The sequence below is a fragment of the Dreissena polymorpha genome, chromosome 4 (assembly GCF_020536995.1).
Source record: "Dreissena polymorpha isolate Duluth1 chromosome 4, UMN_Dpol_1.0, whole genome shotgun sequence".
NCBI lineage: Eukaryota > Metazoa > Mollusca > Bivalvia > Myida > Dreissenidae > Dreissena > Dreissena polymorpha.
The window spans coordinates 34,303,533-34,325,735 of record NC_068358.1 but is presented as its reverse complement, the minus strand read 5'-3'; the positions used below and the strand labels follow the sequence as shown (position 1 = coordinate 34,325,735).

The following is a 22,203-nucleotide window of genomic DNA, read 5'->3' as shown; positions in this document are numbered from 1 at the left end:
ATTCTTTTTTATAGTAAGACTTTAAAAAATGATATTTAAAAACTTATAAAACATATATTAATTTGATTATAACTATAAACGGTGTGGATATTGTTATTGCTCATCAGCGATCGAAAGTGTATTATAAGAGGCGCATTTAATCAATTATAAAACAAAGCCATTAAAAACGGAATACATTACAATCGTTAAATGTTGTGGTAATTTTCTTTTCCATAGAATGAATTTTCGTTTCGTTTCCATTGAATTACAATATTAATAAATTTTAATATACAAATGAAAATAAAACCTGCATCTTGTGCAAATTGAACTGTCTTTGCATGTATATTGAAATCTCTTAACAAGTAATAAGGAGTGATACATTTAACAATCTAGCATTTTATGATAAATATATATATTAATTTAATTTATTTTACACAAATATTGTTTATCCATTGTGATTGCTTGGTTTCATGATGGTGTTACGTGCAATGCAAGAACGTACAATCTTTACACTAAATTGACGAGTTTACATTTGCCGGTACCCGTGGTAAATACATCAATTGTGTAGCAGTAATATTGAACAATATTTTAAATTTAAAGTTATAAAGCACTGTATTATTATGATTAAACTGGCTTACATATAAATACGCATGTTCTTGTTAATCCGTTTCAGACAAATATCTTCTTTTTTAAATATGTTAAATTATTTATTAAAGCAAATGTTACGTATTTTGGCTTTAATATTTGGCTTGCTCAATATGACTGCTCAATATGCCAAGAGATGGCATGGAGGTATCATAAAGTCTGCCACATGTGGTCTATGCAGGGACCCAATTAAAGTATTGGTCACTATGTTTATGACACCGGCATGTTTTCTGTGTAATTGTCTGGGCAGTCTCCGATCATAACGAGATAATAGTGTCAAAATTGGTGTGCACAATTAAATAAAACAATGAGATTTATTAATTTATTTGTTGTGTAACAAGGTAAGTCTGTACAGATATATTAAGATTAAAATCAGTTACTATATGTTGCGCACAAAAAGCGATCTATTTGATGTTTGTTTTCATCCTTATTTGTGTTTTTTCATTAAATTTAATTTATTCTAAAAGAATTTCCATTTTTGAAATTTTGTATCTAAAATGGACGTGAAGATGCGTTTAGTAGAGATTTTTGTGGTAACCACATAACGAGCTCGTAGGACGTAGATAGTGTACGTTCCACTCCATAGCTCATTTTTAGTAAACACAAATAATAACAACAATATAATCGTTCCAAAAATGAATTTCCACGCATGCTTATGTTTTATTCAGACATAAATAGTAAAATTATATTTGATACAGTTCATGAGTATCAATAAAAACGATGATAATGTCAACCTTCTCTATATGCGCTTATAAGAATTCCACCTCTTTTTGCCAACCAGTGGGCGGAGTCTAAACTTTGCAGGTGCGTGTGACGTCAAGCGTTAACTCGTCTATGGAAATTCATTTTTTACTGGGTAATTGAGAGCATAGTTATTACCTTAATCACTCTGCTAGATACATAGAGGTTTTTCTCATCTTTTTCTTGATGATAAGAAATTTGTTCTTTTCTTCATCAAAGGATAGAGATTATGCTTTCGTATACCTTGTTTTGTGTAAGTCACCGCAACTCTGTGCTGTCTTACCTATTTTGGAACTGATCCAAACTATGGAACGTCAACACTATGTTTTTCGTTCCTTTACCTTCATTAGCGGTTTTGACTTGTGTAACATGTTGGGATGCTTAATGAGCTCCCTATGAACCTTTTTCATCAGGCTTATTAACAGTTCCAATATAATTTTAAGACGGTTTTCCTTCTTATTATGGCTTTTACCATACGGAGAAGTGAAATTCATGCTTTTTCTGTTAAATACGACCAATTCCAGTTGGATCTATTGTCGTTTTCACTTTGTTGTGTCAGCCAGGATTCCTTGCTTAATATCAAGTCCTCTATATGGCTTCTACCTTCAAGTTTCCAAGTTTTCTTAAACTGGTAGTCATGAAGATGAGGATAAACTTCTTTGGGCAATCAGGGCTTTGAAGTTCTATCTCAGCAGTGTTAGTCAGAAGTCCATTCGAGGTTCTCAAAGACACTCTTCATTTCCCCAAAAAAAGGGGGGGAGATGTGTCTGCGGCTTCTATTTCTCGGGGTTAGACCTCGACTAAGGAAAGTTAATCTTATCCTATCTAAGGATTCATTCCTTTTTAGGATCTGACCGCATGAATTAAGAGCTCTGTCTGTTTTGTGGGCATATATTAATCACACCCCACTTTTTGACATGCTCTAAGCTGTTTACTGGAGGAATCCGACCACCTTGTCATCTTTTTATCTTCGTTTTCTGAAGTGCCAACAATACAATTTGTATACGTTTGGGCTTGTTGTGGTTTCACTAACGGTAGTGTCTTCTTTACGACATAGACATATTACTCTGTCCGAGAAGTCATACTTAATACCGTTTTAACGAAGATTACTTGATATCATTAGCTGATAACCCTGTTTATGGGTTCTACTGTGTTGGGAAAATATATACGAACCTTCCCACCGCAGCTGCAAAATCAGCATACGATAACAGGTCAGTATTTATGACATTAAAACAAATTTTTTAAATAAAATTCATTTTAATTATTAAATACTTACCTGTTATCGGTAAGTCCCACCTCCCACCCCGCTTTTTGATTAATATTTTTGTATATATATTGAAAGAATATTGAGGGTTGGTTACCGATTTTTGGCTAGGTTGCATTGCACTATGTTTAACCTGGCCTGTATTACGGTATTGAGGTGGCGGATTCCCAGTTAAAATTCCGGATGAGTTATTTCCCCTTGGAAAGTATAAGCATACGATAACAGGTAAGTATTTAATAATTAAAATGAATTTTATTTAAAAAATTTGTTTTAGTATTATTGATATATGTTGCCACTGATGTACTTTTTCAAATGACAGTATAGATTCTTCAAAACTGAATAATTAATGCCTAGATTTTAAAAGGACTTATTTTAAGAATAGCCTTTTTAATGAATGCTGTTTATAAATAAGTTAATCTCAGATATACAGGTACTAGATCAATGATTATTTTTACTTAAGAAAAAATATTTATGGTAAAAAGCTCATTCTTCATTATAATTGATGCCATCTGGATCATAAGTCATTCCTAACCACTATGCCAACAGACACATAAGAATTCATGGAAAGGCTCAAACATTTAATAACTTGCATGTTTAATTTCTTTTAATCAAGAATTTCTTATAATGCATAAGAAATATTAAAAAAAGAAAAAAAAAGTTTTGTTTGTCTGCATTTTCAGTAATTACTAATATGCTACCATGGGACTGCCATTAGAACTACTATTTTACATAATAGCAGAATAATGTTAATTCTGTTCCACCTGCAACTACTTATTGTAATAACTTGTAGACTACTGTCAACTGAAGGTCAATTGTATAGGTAATGTTTGTCAAGTTATTTGTTCAATGATATAATATGCACTTGTTTATTTTTCAAATTCAATTGTTATATTGTTTCGATTGCATGAAAAAATTATCTAACTCTCACATTAACTATAATTTCATAGATTGACTGTTCATAGAAAAGATACCTGTTTGAATTGAATCTTTCTATCTGTTTCCTTCGAATCTTCATACCTGTTTCTTTTGAATCTTCGTATCTGTTTCACATGAATTGTCATACCTGTTTCACTTGAATTGTCATACCTGTTTCACTTGAATCTTCATACCCGTTTCATTTGATACTTCATACCTGTTTCTTTTGAATCTTCATAACTATTTCACTTGAATTGTCATACCTGTTGCACTTAAATCATCATACGGTACCTATTTCACTTGAATTTAAAAATTTAATATAGTAAAGTTTTGCAATAACTTGATATTTGGCATGCATGTGTATCTCATGGAGCTGCACATTTTGAGTGGTGAAAGGTCAAGGTCAAACTTCAAGGTCAAAGGTCGAAAATTTAAAAATTTAATATATTAAAGTTTTGCAATAACTTTTGAAGTATTGAACATAGCAACTTGATATTTGGCATGCATGTGTGTCTCATGGAGCTGCACATTTTGAGTGGTGAAAGCTCAAGGTCAATGTCATCCTTCAAGGTCAAAGGTCAAAGAAAAGCGGTGCATTAGGGGGCATTGTGTTTCTGACAAACACATCTCTTGTTGTATTGATTATTACATTTGGGTAACTGCTGAATTACTTGTCAGTGAAACAATTTGGAAAATGTACACACTATTGCTGTCTGTATTTCGTAAATGCCTAAGCAATATTGTGTTATGCATTGTTTACAATACATTAAGTCACATGCTCACTTCCAAGATACATAATAGTTTATGTATTATTAAGTTTTTTTAACACTTTTTAGCTCACCTGAGAACAACGTGCTCATAGTGAGCTATTGTGATCGCCTTTTGTCCGTTGTGCGTCGTCAATATTTACCTTGTTAACACTCTAAAGGTCACATTTATCGTCCAATCTTCATGAAACTTGGTTAGAACATGTGTCTCAATAATATCTTGGACGAGTTCGAAAATGGTTCCGGTTGGTTGAAAAACATGGCTGCTAGGGGGCGTGGCAGTTTTTCTTATATGGCTTTAGTAAAACCTTGTTAACATTCTAAAAGTCACATTTTTAGTCCAATCTTCATGAGACTTTGTCAGAACATGTGTCCCAATAATATCTTGGACGAGTTCGAAAATGGTTCCGGTTGGTTGAAAAACATGGCCGCCAGGGGGCGTGGCAGTTTTCCTTATATGGCTATAGTAAAACCTTGTTAACACTCTAAAAGTCACATTTTTAGTCCAATCTTCATGAAACTTTGTCAGAACATGTGTTCCAATAATATCTTGGACGAGTTCGAAAATGGTTCCAGTTGGTTAAAAAACATGGCCGCCAGGGGGCATGGCAGTTTTCCTTAAATGGCTATAGTAAAACCTTGTTAACACTCTAGAAGTCACATTTTTAGTCCAATCTTCATGAAACTTGGTCAAAACATGTCTCCCAATAATATCTTGGACGAGTTCGAAAATGGTTCCAGTTGAATGAAAAACATGGCCGCCATGGGGCGGGGCAGTTTTCCTTATATGGCTTTACTGTATGGTAAAACCTTGTTAACACTCTAGAAGTCACATTTGTGGTCCAATGCTCATGAAACTTGGTCAGAATATTTGAACTAATAATATCTGGCATAAGTTCAAAAATGGTTGAGATCCGTTAAAAAACATGGCCGCAAGGGGGAGTGGCATTTTTCCTTAAATGGCTATTTACTACAAAACCTTGTTAACACTCTAGAAGTCACATTTATTATCCAATCTTTATGAAACTTGATCAGAACATTTGTTCTAACAATAGCTCAAGTGAGTTTGAAAATGGTTATGGTTCGTTGAAAAACATGGCCGCCAGGGGTGGGGGCAGTTGTCCTTATATGGCTTAAGTGAAAACTTGTTGACACTATATTAGCCACATTTATTGGCCAATCTTCATGAAACCTTGTCAGAACATTTGTCCCAATGAAATTTTGCCAGAGATTGAATCTGAGTCATATGAGCTCAAAAACTAGGTCACAAGGTCAAATATAAAAAAAGACATGTTAAAAGTCACTTTTTTGGTCCAAATATTCTTCATGAATCAGCTTGCATTTTTTTCAGAATAGTCTAGTTCCTTTGGCTTTCAGGTGAGCACCTTAGGGCCTGATGGCCCTCTTGTTTAAATATACTTGTTAAATAATGGCATGGGGTGAGATGATATTTATATATTTATCTATGTGTGCATTTCATATAATTATACATACTGTGTTAAATGTTGTCAATACAACTACAACTGCTTTTGCGTGTTATTGCTTTTTTAAACACTTTTGCACGAATAGTTATTGGTGATGCATTATAGCACTGCATTTGTTTACATGTTCACTTTTTATTTACATATTGGTCAAGTGCTATTAAAACTTTTATTACTGTATTTTTCAACATATCTTCTATCCGTGACCATGATTATTCAAAGTATTTGTATTTAAACCTGGTGTGCAAAGTTTTCGAGGTTCTCGTGGTTTATACTGGATAACTGTCCTTGCTGTCCAGATCATTTTTGGATACTGTTCATGAAAGTTCAGTACACGCGTTTTTGTTGTGTATTCGGCCAGGGTAGATTTATCCAGTATTGGAACTGCTCCGGTGCAACTTTGTGGATTTGATCGTTTACGTCCCTATAGTATATAACACCATCACGGGACCATGGGGATGTCACTATGTCTGACTGCTTCTTTCGCACGCATGCCAACACTTGAGCATTGAACTTGGTCAGGTGGTCGTTGACGTAGATGGGGGAATTCAGTTTTCGTAGGTGCTTGGCTTGTTACATTATGCAGCTTCTTTTCATTCGTGAAACCATTTTCAGAACAATGGGCCTGTCTTTCTCTTTTGGAAAAATGCCAATTCTATGGGTTAAATCAATGTCGTTCTTTGTTAGGTTTTGATCCGGTATGTTTTTGTTCAGTGCGTTTATGACTTTCTCTGCTGTTTCATTTATATTTTCGTTTTCTTTGTCTGAAATGCCTTCAATTTTGATATTGCTGCGCCTACTATATTGTTAATTCATTTTTATTTCATTGTTTTCACTTCGGTTTTTATTTGTTTCTGAAGCCGTTCATTTTCATTCTTTTGCTCATTAAGGGATTTGCCTAACGTTTCAATTTCCTTTGCTAATTTGCCATTCTCTAGCTCTTTGTGGAACAACTCACTTTCCACTTTTTCAATTCTTATAACTAGTGAACCTAACATTTGTTCTTTTAATTGGAGAACAACATCTTTAATAATTTCTTTGAGATTACTGCTATCTTTGGTTAGCATATTGTTAAGTTTTAGGTTTATGCTATGGATTTTGGATGCAATATTGATCTCTTGTTCATCTTGATAGTCATCTTGTGTGTCAATTTGTTGATTTTTTTTGTTTTTGCTTTTTCTGTTTGATGTTTTTCTGCTCAGAGACGCTTGTATCGGCATCACTTACGCTACTGATAACACTACGCGTGCGTTTGTCATCTCCCTTTATCATGCTATTGTCTTTATCCATCACGTAAGTGTTGTTCAGTAATTGTAACTTTTCACAATGTTTTGTTTAAAAATACAACAGTTCAGATTCAGTCCAAATTTAAATTCAAAGTATATAAATTTGACGCATGTTTGCTTTTTCTTTTTGCGACAGTATAGATGTTAAATTTCAACGTGCGCGCTGGAACTTGAAGCCTTGTCATTTCATTTAAAAAAACAAAATGGTGTCGCCCATATCCATTATGAAGGTTTATTTCATCGTTGTTTTAATGTTATTTTAGTGAGAAAAAGTAGTGTCTAAAGACTAAATATTGATTACCATGTATTGTTATCCAAATATCCCACAATTGTTTTTGTTCTCATTTCGCCTAACTTTGTTTAATTTCACATTTTATCACTGCACAAAAAATACAGCTACTTTCAACCGTAGGGTCAAGGTCTTGGATTCTGCCTTGCAAATTGTTGGACAATTTTACTTAGGTTTACATCAATGTCTCTGTGAACTGACATAAGACACAGACCAGTGAGTCTTTCTTCCCCCATTGTTGAGTTAGTAGGTGGACTCTTACAGTCATCTTCATGATGATTTCTGAAAATTTAAGAGAGTGAGTGTTTAGAAATGCGAAATTCAGTTAAATTGACTACGCAAACATATCATTTAAAAAAATACATTAACACTGTTGGTCTGATTAATATTTCAATAACCATAGTTTATCAGAGCTAATAATATAAAGCGTAATAAAATGTAAATATTATTAGTTGAAAATGCAAAAGCTGAAAAAAGTGCACAAAACATTTGATAGAACTCAATAATTTTAATGAAATTGATATATACAAGGTGTATACAGAGCCGAACAGGCACACAATGTATTTATTATCTATCAGTATAAAGAAAATTGTTTATAAATTTACATTCAATCTTTTTGTTCTTTTATTTCAATATTTTAGAGTTAAACATAAAACATACTTAATTATCTTAGCGCAATAAACGCATTATAATGCAATTATTTTTATGCCCCCGAATCGAAAGATCGGGGGTATATTGTTTTTGGCCTGTCAGTCTGTCATTCTGTCATTCCGTCATTCTGTCATTCTGTCATCAAAACTTTAACCTTACATTAAAGTTTTGCAATTACTTTTGAAATATTAAACATAGCAACTTGATATTTGGCATGCATGTGTATCTCATGGAGCTGCACATTTTGAGTTGTTAAAGGTCAATGTCAAGGTCATCCTTCAAGGTCAAAGGTAAAAAAACAACACTTTAACCGTACATTAAAGTTTTGCAATAACTTTTGAAATATTGAACATAGCAACTTGATATTTTGCATGCAGGTGTATCTCATGAAGCTGCACATTTTAAGTGGTGAAAGGTCAAGGTCAAAGTTATCCTTCAAGGTAAAAAAAAAGCGGCGCATTAGGGGGCATTGTGTTTCTGACAAACACATCTCTTGTTTTCTGTGCCATCATTTTTCAACCAATTAACATATCAATCTAACACAGACCTTTAAACTGGCAAATTTTGTGACGAGTAATTTTGATGAAAGAAAATGTCATTTATTGTCACAATACTAGTGTTGTGGATATATTAATAAAATCCTCTGTTATGATGTTTTAAGACTAGCCTTATATTAAAGAATAGACCACCTTCGCTTTATACTGCTAAAAGGAGTTTCTTTGTGATTTAACTGGTACATTACGATATTGGCCTACTCATTATTTAAGGAATTATATGGGCCAATTGAAAGCTTAAACAAGATTCTGTGGAAATGTGTCGTTTACATTACTTAATTATACCCCCATTACCATTGGTAATGAGGGTAATAAAGGAGTCACTTTGTCGGTCTGTCGGTCGGTCCGTCAGTCTGTCTGTCGGTCTGTCCCGAAATTTCATCCGATCTTCACCAAACTTGGTCACAAGTTGTATCTTGATGATGTATAGGTGAAGTTTGAATATGGGTCATGCCGGATCAAAAACTAGGTCACAGGGTCACTTAGTGTGTTTTAAACCGAAAGATTGTCCGGACCATAACTATGTCATTTATCATTCGATTTTAAAATAACTTGGTATATTTGATCACCATCATGGGACGGTGTGTTGTGTGTAAAAAGTACATCAATATCTCCAAGGTCAAGGTCATACTAGGAGTTCAAGGGTCAAATGCTTGTCCGGGCCATAACTTTTATCATTTATTGTGAGATTTTAAAATCATTTGGCAAATGTGTTCACCATCATGGGACGGTGTTTCGCACGAAAGAATTACGTCCTTATCTCCAAGGACAAGGTCACACTTTGAGTTCAAAGATCAAAAATGGCCATAAATAACCTTGTTGGGGCAATAACTATGTCGTTCATTGTGAGATTTTAAAATCATTTGGCACATTTGTTCACCATCATTGGACTGTGTGTCCCGCGAAAGAATTACATTGATATCTCTAAGGTAAAAATGGCCATAAATGAGCTTGTCCGGGCCATAACTATGTTGTTCATTGTGAGATTTAAAAATCATTTGGTACTTTTGTACACCATCATTGGCCGGTGTGTCGCACGAAAGAATTACGTCCTTATCTCCAAGGTCAAGGTCACACTTTGAGTTCAAAGGTCAAAAATGGCCATAAATGAGCTTGTCTGGGCCATAAATATGTCATTCATTGTGAGATTTTAAAATTACTTGGTACATTTGTTCACAGTCATTGGACGGAGTGTCGTGCGAAAGAATTCAAGAGTTCAAAGGTCAAAATGGCCATAAATAATAATGGCATAATAATTCTTAAAAATCACCATAATTCATATTCTCTTGTTTTGTGAAGACAGCATGCAAAATAGTCTGTGTCAATGCGCAGGTGGGGGTATACGTCACATCTGTGACAAAGCTCTAGTTATTTATGTTTTTGCTTCAGTACTATGAAAAAGGTAATCTTCATTTTGGTCATATATCAACTTGTATCAACTTGTCTGTAACTAATTATTCTAACACATTATTTCAGCTGGTAGATGGTTGCTTCACAGAGGATGGTGACTTTTTCTTGTATGGGGGTAAAACCCTGTACAAAAATATACAGAAAAATGGGAAGGTAAGCATGGCTTACTTTTGATTGATTAGATTTAACAGGTCTGGGTTTTTTAGCTCACCTGTCACGAAGTGACATGGTAAGCTTATGTGACCGTGTGATGTCCGGCGTCCGTTGTGCGTGCTTGTGTGCGTGTGTCAGTGTGTCCGGCAACAATTTGTTTGTGTAGACAGTAGAGGTCACAGTTTTCATCCAATCTTTATGAAATTTGGTCAGAATGTTTATCTTGATGAAATCTGGGTTGGGAAGGTATATGGGTCATCTGGGGTCAAAAACTAGGTCACTAGGTCACATAATATAAAAACCTTGTGTAGACAATAGAGGTCACAGTTTTTATTCAATCTTAATGAAATTTGGTCAGAATGTTTATCTTGATGAAATTTGGGTTGGGATTGTATTTGGGTCATCTGGGAACAAAAACTAGGTCACAAGGTCAAATAATAGAAAAACCTTGTGTAGACAATAGAGGTCACAGTTTTCATTCAATCTTTATGAAATTTGGTCATAATGTTTATCTTGATGAAATCTGGGTTGGGATTTTGTATTTGGGTCATCTGGGGTCAAAAACTAGGTCACTACGTCAAATAATAGAAGAAACTTGTGTAGACAATAGAGGTTATAGTTTTAATCTGACCTGTCTGTCATTCATTGTGTGTCCCAAAACTTACACCTTGGCTAAAGTTTTGCAATAACTTTTGCAGTATTGAAGATAGCAACTTGATATTTGGCATACATGTGTAACTAACTCGTGGAGCCGCACATTTTGAGTGGTAAAAGGTCAAGGTCAAATATATGGCTTCAAAGCGGCGCAATAGGGGGCATTGTGTTTTTGACAAACACATCTCTTGTTAATCTTGAAAAACAAACCTAGAGGTCACAGTTTTCATCACATCTTAATGAAATTTTGTCTGAATGTATTAATTAATGAAATCTGGCTCGGGATTGTATATGGGTCTGATAGAATTTAAGTTGATGTAGCAAGGTTAGTCAGGTGAGTGATTCAGGGCCATCTTGGCCCTCTTGTTCATTTATTGTATACTTAAAAGTATTGAAATTTTAATTTTTACCAACCAGGTTTTGACCAGGTGAAAATGCTGGTTCTTAGATTGCAGTTTAGCAGGCTTTAGCTTTAACATATAGTTTAAGGTCAATAACTTACGGTTGCATGGACCATTCTTTATAACATTTTGGATTTTGTATGCTTGCATGAACACCTTGCTTTGGGTTTTATTTGGGTCATGTAGGTTCAAGGTCACTCTTATTTAAAAAAAATCAGTTTCATCTTATGATTTGATGGGGATATTGCACTGCAATCAATGATTGTGTTTTTAGCTGACACGAAGACCCTGCTTTGGATTGCATTTTGGGCCAGTCAGTCAAGGTCAATATAATTAAAATAGAATAACAGCAAACAAATGGTTTTCTGCAAACCTGGCTGAGGATTGCATATCTAACATTTAGGTAAAGGTCAACGTAACTGGTCTCCGAAAACCGAGCAATTGGTTTCTGATGAATAACTTAAGAAAATTATATGTAATACTATCAAAGCAGGAGAATAGTTGAGCAAGCCGTCTTGAGACAGCTCTTGTTTATAAACTCAGCAATTGATGATGTCATGTTGTATTTTAGGCCGACAAGTATACAGATGTTTCCATAGCTAATAAGCTGGGGCTGGGTCAGAACGACCTTCTGGCCCTTGGCCTCCTGCTCGGCTGTGACTATGACAAGGAGGGGGTCAGGGGCGTGGGAACTAAGAAGGGGCTGGATTTGGTGAAGCACTTCAAGGACAAAGGGCTAGATGCCCTAGACAGGTAAAGCTAGTTAATATTAACATGACACTGACGTGAATGCTTTGAATACTGTAGATTAATTTACTTGAATTTACATGATATTGCATGAATGCTTGAAATTAGGCGTATTTATAGGATCAAAATTTTGTACGTTTTCTGTTTAATGTAAGACTTTGGATAACATTTTCATTAATTTTTATGCTCCCCCAAAAAAAATTTTGGGGGGAGCATATAGTTGCCGCTTCGTCTTTCCGTCCGTCCGTCTGTGTGTCTGTCCGTTCAATTTTTGTCCGGGCTATTTTTAAAGCAACTAATGACCGGAATTCAATAAAACTTTATGGGAAGTGTCACTACCAAGAGTAGATGTGCATATTATCAGCCGGTTCTGGTCAGATGATTTTTCACAGAGTTATGGCCCTTTGAAATTTTCCATTAGCTGTACATATAGTGCAATTCTTGTCCGGGCTATTTCTCAGCAACTAATGACCGGAATTCAATTAAACTTTATGGGAAGCTTCACTACCAAGAGGAGATGTGCATATTATCAGTGGGTTCTGGTCGGATGATTTTTCACAGAGTTATGGCTTTTTTGAAATTTTCCATTAACTGTACATATAGTGAAAATTCTTGTCCAGGCTATTTCTCAGCAACTAATGACCGGAATTCAATGAAACTTTATGGGAAGCTTCACTATCAAGAGGAGATGTGCATATTATCAGCCGGTTCTGGTCGGATGATATTTAACTGAGTTATGGCCCTTTGAAATTTTCCATTAACTGTACATATATAGTGTTTTTTCCAGGAGGGCAAAGGGGCATGGCGCATTCCTTTCAAAAAGGGCATTTTAACGCGCAGTTAGGCAAAAAAAGGGCAAAAACGTTCCGTGAATACCTGCTTTTAGGAGAAACATTTAATCAGAGGCAGGTGTGCGAAACAAAAAAATATAAACACGCAGATTTAATGGTAATTGATGTATTTAACTTACTTTAATTAATATTATTTAATATATATACCTTGCAAGTTCCATGCTGTTTCAAACTTTCAGTAAACTGTACAGCACGACAAACATAATAAAGCAATATATGCATATGAATCTGATTATAAACAGATCCACTAACATATAAGTGAAACCATGTTTGTCTTATCCCGTTTTCTAATGATAATATTGTCAGATTTTTAACTTTGCAAGTAAACTGGCGCTAACGATTTGCAAACACTCGTTTCCGTGGCAATCATCTACTGAGTAGATTACTAATAAATATGTTGTTGGTATCGAAAACGTTTTGTGCATCGTGGATTATCATAGGCATTTTATTAATCCCGTCTAAATGTATGATCTCCATTGTTTATTCGATCGTTATTTTCCATTTTTGCCGATAGGCACAATTAATTTTCTGTATAGTCCGCCATCTTGTAAAGTTGTTAAAATGATGTAAGCGACAGTTGTGCATAGCAACGTAAATTCGTATACGTCCGCCTTATTCTCGATTCGCTTTTTGTTTAATTAGTATTCGTTACAGTTATTGTTTCAATAATAAATTATCTTAAAGACGATAACAACCAAGATAAAACTTTTTTCAAACATTTATTATGCCTAAAAATAAATGTTTTGATATAACTGAATAATGCATGAAATGCATAAGTTTAACGAGGATAACATCGAGGTTTTCATTACAAGTCTCCGAAATAACTGTCCAAGATTTTATCGTGGTGGAGTACACATTACGGGGTGTGTGTGCTTGTTACAACAAAGCCACTGACATTATCGATTGATATTGACACGGGGTTATTCACGCATGACTAATTCACAACCGCGGGAATCTTCGCTGCCTTAGGGCCATACTCAGATACATTCGGCTTAGAAGTATGGTCAAGCGGCAATAAAGATGTTATCAATAAGGGCGCATGGCGGCTTTTAAGAGGACGGAAAACAGTGGATGCTCATGAAAGGGCAGGGCGGCGGCCTTTGGAAAGGGCAGCTTGGCGCTAAATGGTTTGAAAGGGGCAGCGTGGCGCGGCAAAAAAAGGGCATGGCGCCGAGCCACGCTAAAACAGCCTGGAAAAAACACTAATATAGTGCAATTCTTGTCCAGGCTATTTCTCAGCAACTATTGACCGGAATTCAATGAAACTTTATGGGAAGCTTCACTACCAAGAGGAGATGTGCATATTATCAGCCGGTTCTGGTCGGATGATTTTTCACAGAGTTATGGCCCTTTGAAATTTTCCATTAACTGTACATATAGTGCAATTCTTGTCTGGGCTATTTCTAAGCAACTTATGACCGGAATTCAATTAAACTTTATGGGAAGCTTCACTACCAAGAGGAGATGTGCATATTATCAGCGTGTTCTGGTCGGATGATTTTTCACAGAGCAGGGCCCTCAATCTATCAAATCTGCGGCCGAATTTCGGCAGCAGTCCCCCACCTGAAAAGTATACTTTTTTCCCCTTTTGGAGGGACAAATTCCCCCTGAAATAATTTTTTTTTTTTTTTTTAATAAGATGTGTCTCATGATTATTATATCTCATGTTTATTTCAATTTAATCTTGTCAAACATACTAAATTATGAAAAATGAAATGAATATAGTGCAAACATGTACAAATGTAATAATGAGTGAGTAAGAAAAAAAATCCCCCCAAAAGCGAAACGCCACGAAAATTCCCCCTCATGAGGGTAGCGACTCGCTTTCCCTAAAATGGGTTGAGGGCCCTGCAGAGTTATGGCTTTTTTGAAGTTTTCCATTAACTGTACATATAGTGAAAATTCTAGTCTATTTCTCAGCAACTAATGACTGGAATTCAATGAAACTTTATGGGAAGCTTCACTACCAAAAGGAGATGTGCATATTATCAGCATGTTCTGGTCGGATGATTTTTCACAGAGTTATGGCCCTTTGAAATTTTCCATTGTACATATAGTGCAATTCTTGTCCGTGCTATTTCTCAGCAACTTATTACGGTAATTCAATGAAACTTTATGGGAAGCTTCACTACCAACAGGAGATGTGCATATTATCAGCCGGTTTTGGTCGGATGATTTTTCGCAGAGTTATGGCCCTTTGAAATTTTCTATAAACTGTAAATATAGTGCAATTCTTGTCCGGGCTATTTCTCCCCAACTACTGACTGGACTTCAATGAAGCTTTATGGGAAGCTTAACTACCTTGAGGAGATGAGCATGTTATTAGTGGGTTCTGGTTAGATGATTTATTTAGAGAGTTATGGCCCTTTGAAATTTTTAAGTTGCTATACCATCCATCGTATTATTTTGTCCAAAGTTATTCCCCTTAAGACGTTTCCTTTTATCTGAATATATAGTGCAATATTGTGACAAAAAAACTCTTTGGGGACCATCACCTGTCTCCGACGGTTTCTTGTTTGATTTTGTGGTTGATCAGACTCGTTGAAATCCACACAAAAATTGTGTCTGACAAATAATATTCAATTTACACCATATTGAATAGCTATTATGATGCATATATTGCTGTTTTTAAATTGTACTAAACTTGGGTAAAAAAGTATAAACCGCTAACTTACTATCATTTTTTATGCCCTCGGATCAATGATCGGGGGTATATTGTTTTTGGCCTGTCATTCTGTCTATCATTCTGTCCCAAAACTTTACTGTACAGTTAAGTTTTGCAATAACATTTGAAATATTGAACATAGCAACTTGATATTTGGCATGCATGTGTATCTCATGGAGCTGCACATTTTGAGTGGTGAAAGGTCAAGGTCATCCTTCAAAGGTCAAGGTCATCCTTCAAGGTCAAACGTCATATAGGGGGACATTGTATTTCACAAACACATCTTGTTTAGGGCCTGTATTCACAAAAGGTTCTGAGAATAACTTCAATAAGAAGAATAAAAATACTAACGACAACTGCATGTGCATTCTCTGAAGTACAGAACCATGACATGTATCATACATTGTATGCTATAAATCTTCTAAGTAGAGAATTATAATTTGCTAGTTCCAGCAAAAACATGTCAATGTCTTTCAGATGAAACTGATTCTAAGCAATATTAGTTGTTTATTGATTTTATACAAGTTTATGATGTTGATCACAGAATTTGCTGGACATTGGCTTGAAAGAGATGAATGATGAATATTTCACCTTGTCATATAAAACAAAGGTCATGGTAGAGATCCATTGTTAGGTTGTATGTCATAGGCCATAACACATTTGCCTCAAAGAAACATATTATTTCTAAATTGCAGTATGAATCAGCGTAAAGTTTAAATTTTAAATATTGTTTCTTGTATTAAATGCCTGCAATTTCACAGGTTGAAAGGCTGGGCAGCGAACAAGACACTTGATGAGCTTGAACAGAGACTAGCAACCCCTGTGAAAGCCAACTCCCACTGCACATTGTGTTCCCACCTGGGTAACATCATATGAGCCTGGGTTTCAGGCATGTGTGTAAAGTGTGTTATCCCACTTTTACAGAGAATTCGGTTGATTAAAGCCCCGTTGATTAAATTTCTGCTATAAACCACTGGACGAAATGAATCCTGCGAAATTATCCATTTTAACCTATTTTGTTGAAATAAAAAGGTTTACTGAATAAAAAGTGGGATAAATAGAATAATATATTAGTGTTGATTATAGATCAGGTTTATCATGCTCTGCATGAAAACGAAAAAGCACTTGCCAAGGCTCGTGCCTTTTGTTTTCTAAAGCCTTGCATGATAAACCTGATCTATAATCAACACTGACCTATTATTCTCTATGTTGCTCTTTGCACATGCTAATCACAGACGACACTTTTCGCTTTTATGAAATATTTTCATTTAAAGGATGTCTCTTTAAAAAAAAATCAGTGTAGGTGGAAAGGTTTGTCACTGATTAGCCTGGGCAGACTGCACTGGCTAATATGGGACAACACTTAAAGCACATGCATTAAACCTAGTTTTCCAAGATTGCAGCTCATATTTATGCCCCCCTTCGAAGAGAGGGGGAATATTGTTTTGCACATGTCGGTCGGTCCGTCGGTCTGTCCGTCCACCGAATGGTTTCTTGATGATAACTCAAGAACGCTTACTCCTAGGATCATGAAACTTCATAGGTACATTGATCATGACTTGCAGATGACCCCGATAGATTTTCAGGTTACTAGGTCAAAGGTCAAGGTCACAGTGACTCAACACAGAAAAATGGTTTCCGGATGATAACTCAAGAACGCTTACGTCTAGGATCATGAAACTTCATAGGTACATTGAAACTTCATAGGTACATTGATAATGACTTGCAGATGACACCTATTGATTTTCAGGTCACTAGGTCAAAGGTCAAGGTCAGGGTGACTCAAACCAGTAAAATAGTTTTCTGATGATTACTCAAGAATGCTTACGCCTAGGATCATGAAACTTCATAGGTACATTGATCATGACTCGCAGATGACCCCTATTGATTTCAGGTCACTAGGTCAAAGGTCAAGGTCACAGTGACTCGAACCAGTAAAATGGTTTCCGGATGATAACTCAACAATACTTAAGCCTAGGATCATGAAACTTCATAGGTACATTAATCGTGACTAGCAGATGACCCCTATAGATTTTCAGGTCAGTAGGTCAAAGGTCAAGGTCATGGTGACTCGAACCAGTAAAATGGTGTCCGGAGGATAACTCAAGAACGCTTACGCTAAGGATCATGAACTAAAATAGGTACATTGATCATGACTGGCAGATGACCCCTATTGACTTTCAGGTCACTAGGTCAAAGGTCAAGGTCACAGTGACAAAAAACGTATTCACACAATGGCTGCCACTACAACTAACAGCCCATAGGGGGGGCATGCATGTTTTACAAACAGCCCTTGTTTGTATAGAATTGATGCTACCAGATCGGTCAATCATAGCTTAATTTACTAAACGTTAATTAACTATTTCTTGTGAATATAATGTGGTTATCAGTTGAAACTTTTGAGCCGTTGTGTACAAAATTAGCTTCAAGCATATGTGTAAAGGAACTCCCAGTTTTGCCCATGCAGTCCACACAGGCTATTCTTTGCCAACACTTTTTCACTTTAATGGAATTGTTCATACGCTATAAACATCACATGACATCAATGTGTACAGAGGTGTCAGATCTAAAGTCCTGTATGAAAAGGAGCTCAATTATGGCTACACACCTTATGTTATGAAAAGGAATGAAATGAGAGTGTTTATATATCAATGTAAAACAAATGCTTTACAACTGCATTGCATATTTTGGTTCCTAATATTTATACACTTATACATGATAAAGTTCTAGTAAAGATTATGAAAACTCAGTATGAAAATTGAATTAAAGAATTAAGAATCAGTTTTGTTTGTTATTTCATTAAAATTAATTTTGAATAAAACAAAAAAGTTATTAAGATGTAAATTTATGCTAAATTTGAATAATTTTATAAATTAAATGCCTTGTAGGCATTGAAATAAACTGATAATTAAATGCATGTTTTAAATTAAAATATATTAATTAAATACCTTAACTAGTAAGGAGGACCTAATTACACATATGGTACCATTATTTATTTTGTATGTGCACTCCAGGCAAATCCACGTCTCACACGAGACTGGGTTGCACCGTCTGCGAGACAGATACCGGGTGTCAGCCAGGCTCCAAGCTGTGTCCATGTCACGCATGCTTGAACAAGCTTATCGAACATGAAAATAAGTTGGAGCTAACGATAAGGAGAAAGGCACTGGATATGAAACCAGCTTTCCCGAACATAGAAGTAATTTTTATGAAAGAATGTTTTCAGAGAGACTCTTATGAACATTAGTTTTTAGCTCAACTAAACACATGGGGAGCTTTTAGGATACCAATTAGGTCCATCTTCCATTAGGACATGACGTGCTTGTGTTTAATTTTTCTTCAAACAGCTTCTCCTCCTTTACCCCTTAAAAGATTTTAACACAACTTCACAGGAACTCTAAAAAAGTTGTTCAAATCATTCCAGTCCATTGCATATGTAAGTCACCATAGTTGTAAATAGATTTTAAAAGTGGAAATGTTAAAAATCTTCATCTCCGGAACTGCAAGAAACAGGGGCTTCATAATTGGTTTGTAACATTGTAAAGTGTTTATCTAAAAAGATTGTCCAAATCGCGCCCCTGGGGTCAAAACTTGCCTCGCCTAAGGGTTTGCATGATTAGTGTATACTTATATATTAAAATAAGTTTATAAATCTTCTTTTCTGAGACAGCAAGGATCATTATTATGCCCCCCCTTCGAAGAAGAGGGGGTATATTGCTTTGCTCATGTCGGTCTGTCGGTGGGTCTGTCGGTCCGTCCACCAGGTGGTTGTCAGACGATAACTCAAGAACGCTTGGGATTAGGATCATGAAACTTCATAGGTACATTGATCATGACTGGCAGATGACCCCTATTGATTTTGAGGTCACTAGGTCAAAGGTCAAGGTCACGGTGACCCGAAATAGTAAAATGGTTTTTGAATGATAAATCAAGAACGCATACGCCTAGGATCATGAAACTTCATGGGTAGATGTATCATGACTCCCAGATGACCCCTTTTGATTTTGAGGTCACTAGGTCAAAGGTCAAGGTCACAGTGACCCGAAACAGTTAAATGGTTTCCGGATGATAATTCACGAATGCTTAGGCCTAGGATCATGAAACTTCATAGGTACATTGATCATGACTGGCAGATGACCCCTATTGATTTTCAGATCAATAGGTCAAAGGTCAAGGTCACAGTGACTCAAAACAGTAAAATGGTTTCCGGATGATAACTCAAGAATGCTTACACCTAGGATCATGAAACTTCATAGGAACATTGACAATGACTGGCAGATTACCCCTATTGATTTTCAGGTCACTAGGTCAAAGGTCAAGGTCACAGTGACTCGAAACAGTAAAATGGTTTCCTGAAAATAACTCAAGAATGCTTACGCCTAGGATCATGAAACTTCATAGGTTCATTGATCATGACTGGCAGATGACCCCTATTGATTTTCAGGTCACTAGGTCAAAGGTCAAGGTCACAGTGACAAAAAACGTATTCAAACAATGGCTGCCACTACAACGGACAGCCCATTTGGGGGGCATGCATGTTTTACAAACAGCCCTTGTTTTTATCTTGACAGTATGTAGGCCAAGTTTGAATCTAGGTTATTTTTTTTCAAAAATCTAGGTCATCAGGTCAAACCTTCAAAAAGGGTTGTAACTGCTGTAGAAGCCACATATATGTCTCCGCCAGGGGGTGCGGCATTTTTCCTTGTATGGCTTTAGAAAAACCTTGTTAACTCTCTAGAAGTTACATTTATGATCAAATCTTTATGAAACTTGGTCAACACTTGTGTTCTAATGATTGCTTAGCTAAGTTCAAAAATGGTTATGATTCCTCATAAAATATGGCTGAATGGGGCTGGGGCTTTTTTCCTTATATGGCTATAGTTAAATCTTGTTTACACTCTATAAGACACATTTTAATCCAATCTTCGTGAAACTAAGTCAGAAGATTTTTGTTTATGTCCTGTATGAATTCAAAAAAAGTTACTGTCCGTTGAAAAACATGGCCACCAGGGGGTGGGACATTTTTCCTTATATGGCTATAGTAAAACCTTGTTAAACCTCTAGAAGTTACATTTATGGCCAAATCTTTAGTAAACCATGTCAGTTCTTTTTAGAACATACGCAATCAGGTGAGCTTTTGTGATCGGTCTTTGTCGGTCATGACGTCTGTCTGTCCGTCCATCGTCCACATTTGGTTTGTGAACACTCTAGAGGCCACATTTCTTGTCTGATCTTCATGAAACTTGGTCAGGAGATTTGTCCCAATGATACCTTGATCGAGTTCGAAACTTGTTCATGCCGGGTCAAAAATTAGGTCACTAGGTAAAAAAAAAAAAACATTGTTAACACTGTAGAAGTCACATTTCATGCCAAATCTTCATGTAACTTTGTCAAAATGTTTGTCTTAATGATATGTTGGTTGAGGTCAAAAGTGGGTCCGGTCCATTGAAAAACATGGCCGTCAGTGGGCGGGGCAGTTTTCCTTATTTGGCTATAGAGAAACTTTGTAAACACTCTAGAGGCCACATTTCTTGTCTTATCTTCATCAAACTTGGACAGAAGATTTGCCCCAATGATACCTTGATCGAGTTCGAAACTGGGTCATGCTGGGTAAAAAAATAGGTCACAAGGTCAAAATAAAGAAAAACCTTGTAAACACTGTAGGAGTCACATTTCATGCTCAATCTTCATGTAACTTTGTCAAAATGTTTGTCTTGATGATATGTTGGTTGAGTTCAAAAGTGGTTCCGGTCCGTTGAAAAACATGGCTGCCAGTGGGCAGGGCAGTTTTCCTTATTTGGCTATAGAGAAACCTTGTAAACACTTTAGAGGGCATATTTCTTGTCCAATCTTCATGAAACTTGGTCAGAAGATTTGTCCCAACGATACCTCGATCGAGTTCGAAACTGGGTCATGCTGGGTCAAAAATTAGGTCACTAGGTAAAAAAAAAAGAAAAACCTTGTAAACACTGTAGAAGTCACATTTTATGCCCAACCTTCATGTAACTTTGTCAAAATGTTTTATTTAATAATATGTTGGTTGAGATCAAAAATGGTTCCGGTCCATTAAAAAACATGGCCACCAGTTTTCCTTATTTGGCTATAGAGAAACCTTTTAAACACTCTATAGAGGCCACATTTATTGTTCGATCTTCATAAAACTTGGTCAGAAGATTTGTCCCAATGATTCCTTGATCAATTTTTAAACTGAGTCATGCTGGGTAAAAAAATAGGTCACTAGGTCAAAAAAAAGAAAAACCTTGTAAACACTGTTGAAGTCACATTTCATGCCCAATGTTCATGTTACTTTGTCAAAATATATGTCTTGATGATATGTTGGTTGAGTTCAAAAGTGGTTCTGGTCTGTTGAAAACCATGGCTGCCAGTGGGCAGGGCAGTATTCCTCATTTGGCTATAGAGAAACCTTGTAAACACTCTAGAGGCAACATTTCTAGATCCAAATCTTACAAAAAACCTTGTAAACACATGTAGAATTAGCATTACTTGCAAATGTTTGCATTGCAAAAAACCCGTGCAAATGGACAGTACTCAATCAGAATTAATCATATGCTCACGGTGCAAAAGTAAACAGAAGATAACCAATCTGATATGCTCTAGAGTACTGAATTTACAACTACTGGTAAGCAATGAACAAGGCCTTGTAAAAAAAGGTAAGTGAACTAGGTCCATCTTGGCCCTCTTGTTTCTTATTTTAGCTCAACTGAGTTCACAAATGGTTATGGTTCTTCG

At 35.9% G+C, this 22,203-nt stretch overlaps 2 protein-coding genes and 1 long non-coding RNA gene across 3 annotated transcripts in view; 2 read left to right on the top strand and 1 right to left on the bottom strand.

Moving 5' to 3' along the window:
• LOC127875967 (flap endonuclease GEN homolog 1-like) overlaps positions 1–22,203 on the top strand; it is a 143,981-nt gene that overhangs the window by 107,660 nt on the left and 14,118 nt on the right. The window lies entirely within an intron of this gene.
• The window catches only part of LOC127875968 (flap endonuclease GEN homolog 1-like), a 48,332-nt gene that overhangs the window by 12,011 nt on the left and 14,118 nt on the right, over positions 1–22,203 (top strand). Inside the window, exons 5-8 of the mRNA XM_052420755.1 lie at positions 10,049–10,135; positions 11,762–11,943; positions 16,215–16,315; positions 18,468–18,652. Coding sequence (XP_052276715.1) covers positions 10,049–10,135; positions 11,762–11,943; positions 16,215–16,315; positions 18,468–18,652 — 555 coding nt within the window. The remainder of the gene's footprint in view (positions 1–10,048; positions 10,136–11,761; positions 11,944–16,214; positions 16,316–18,467; positions 18,653–22,203) is intronic.
• Positions 1–22,203, bottom strand: part of LOC127875970 (uncharacterized) — a 100,756-nt gene that overhangs the window by 64,626 nt on the left and 13,927 nt on the right. The window lies entirely within an intron of this gene.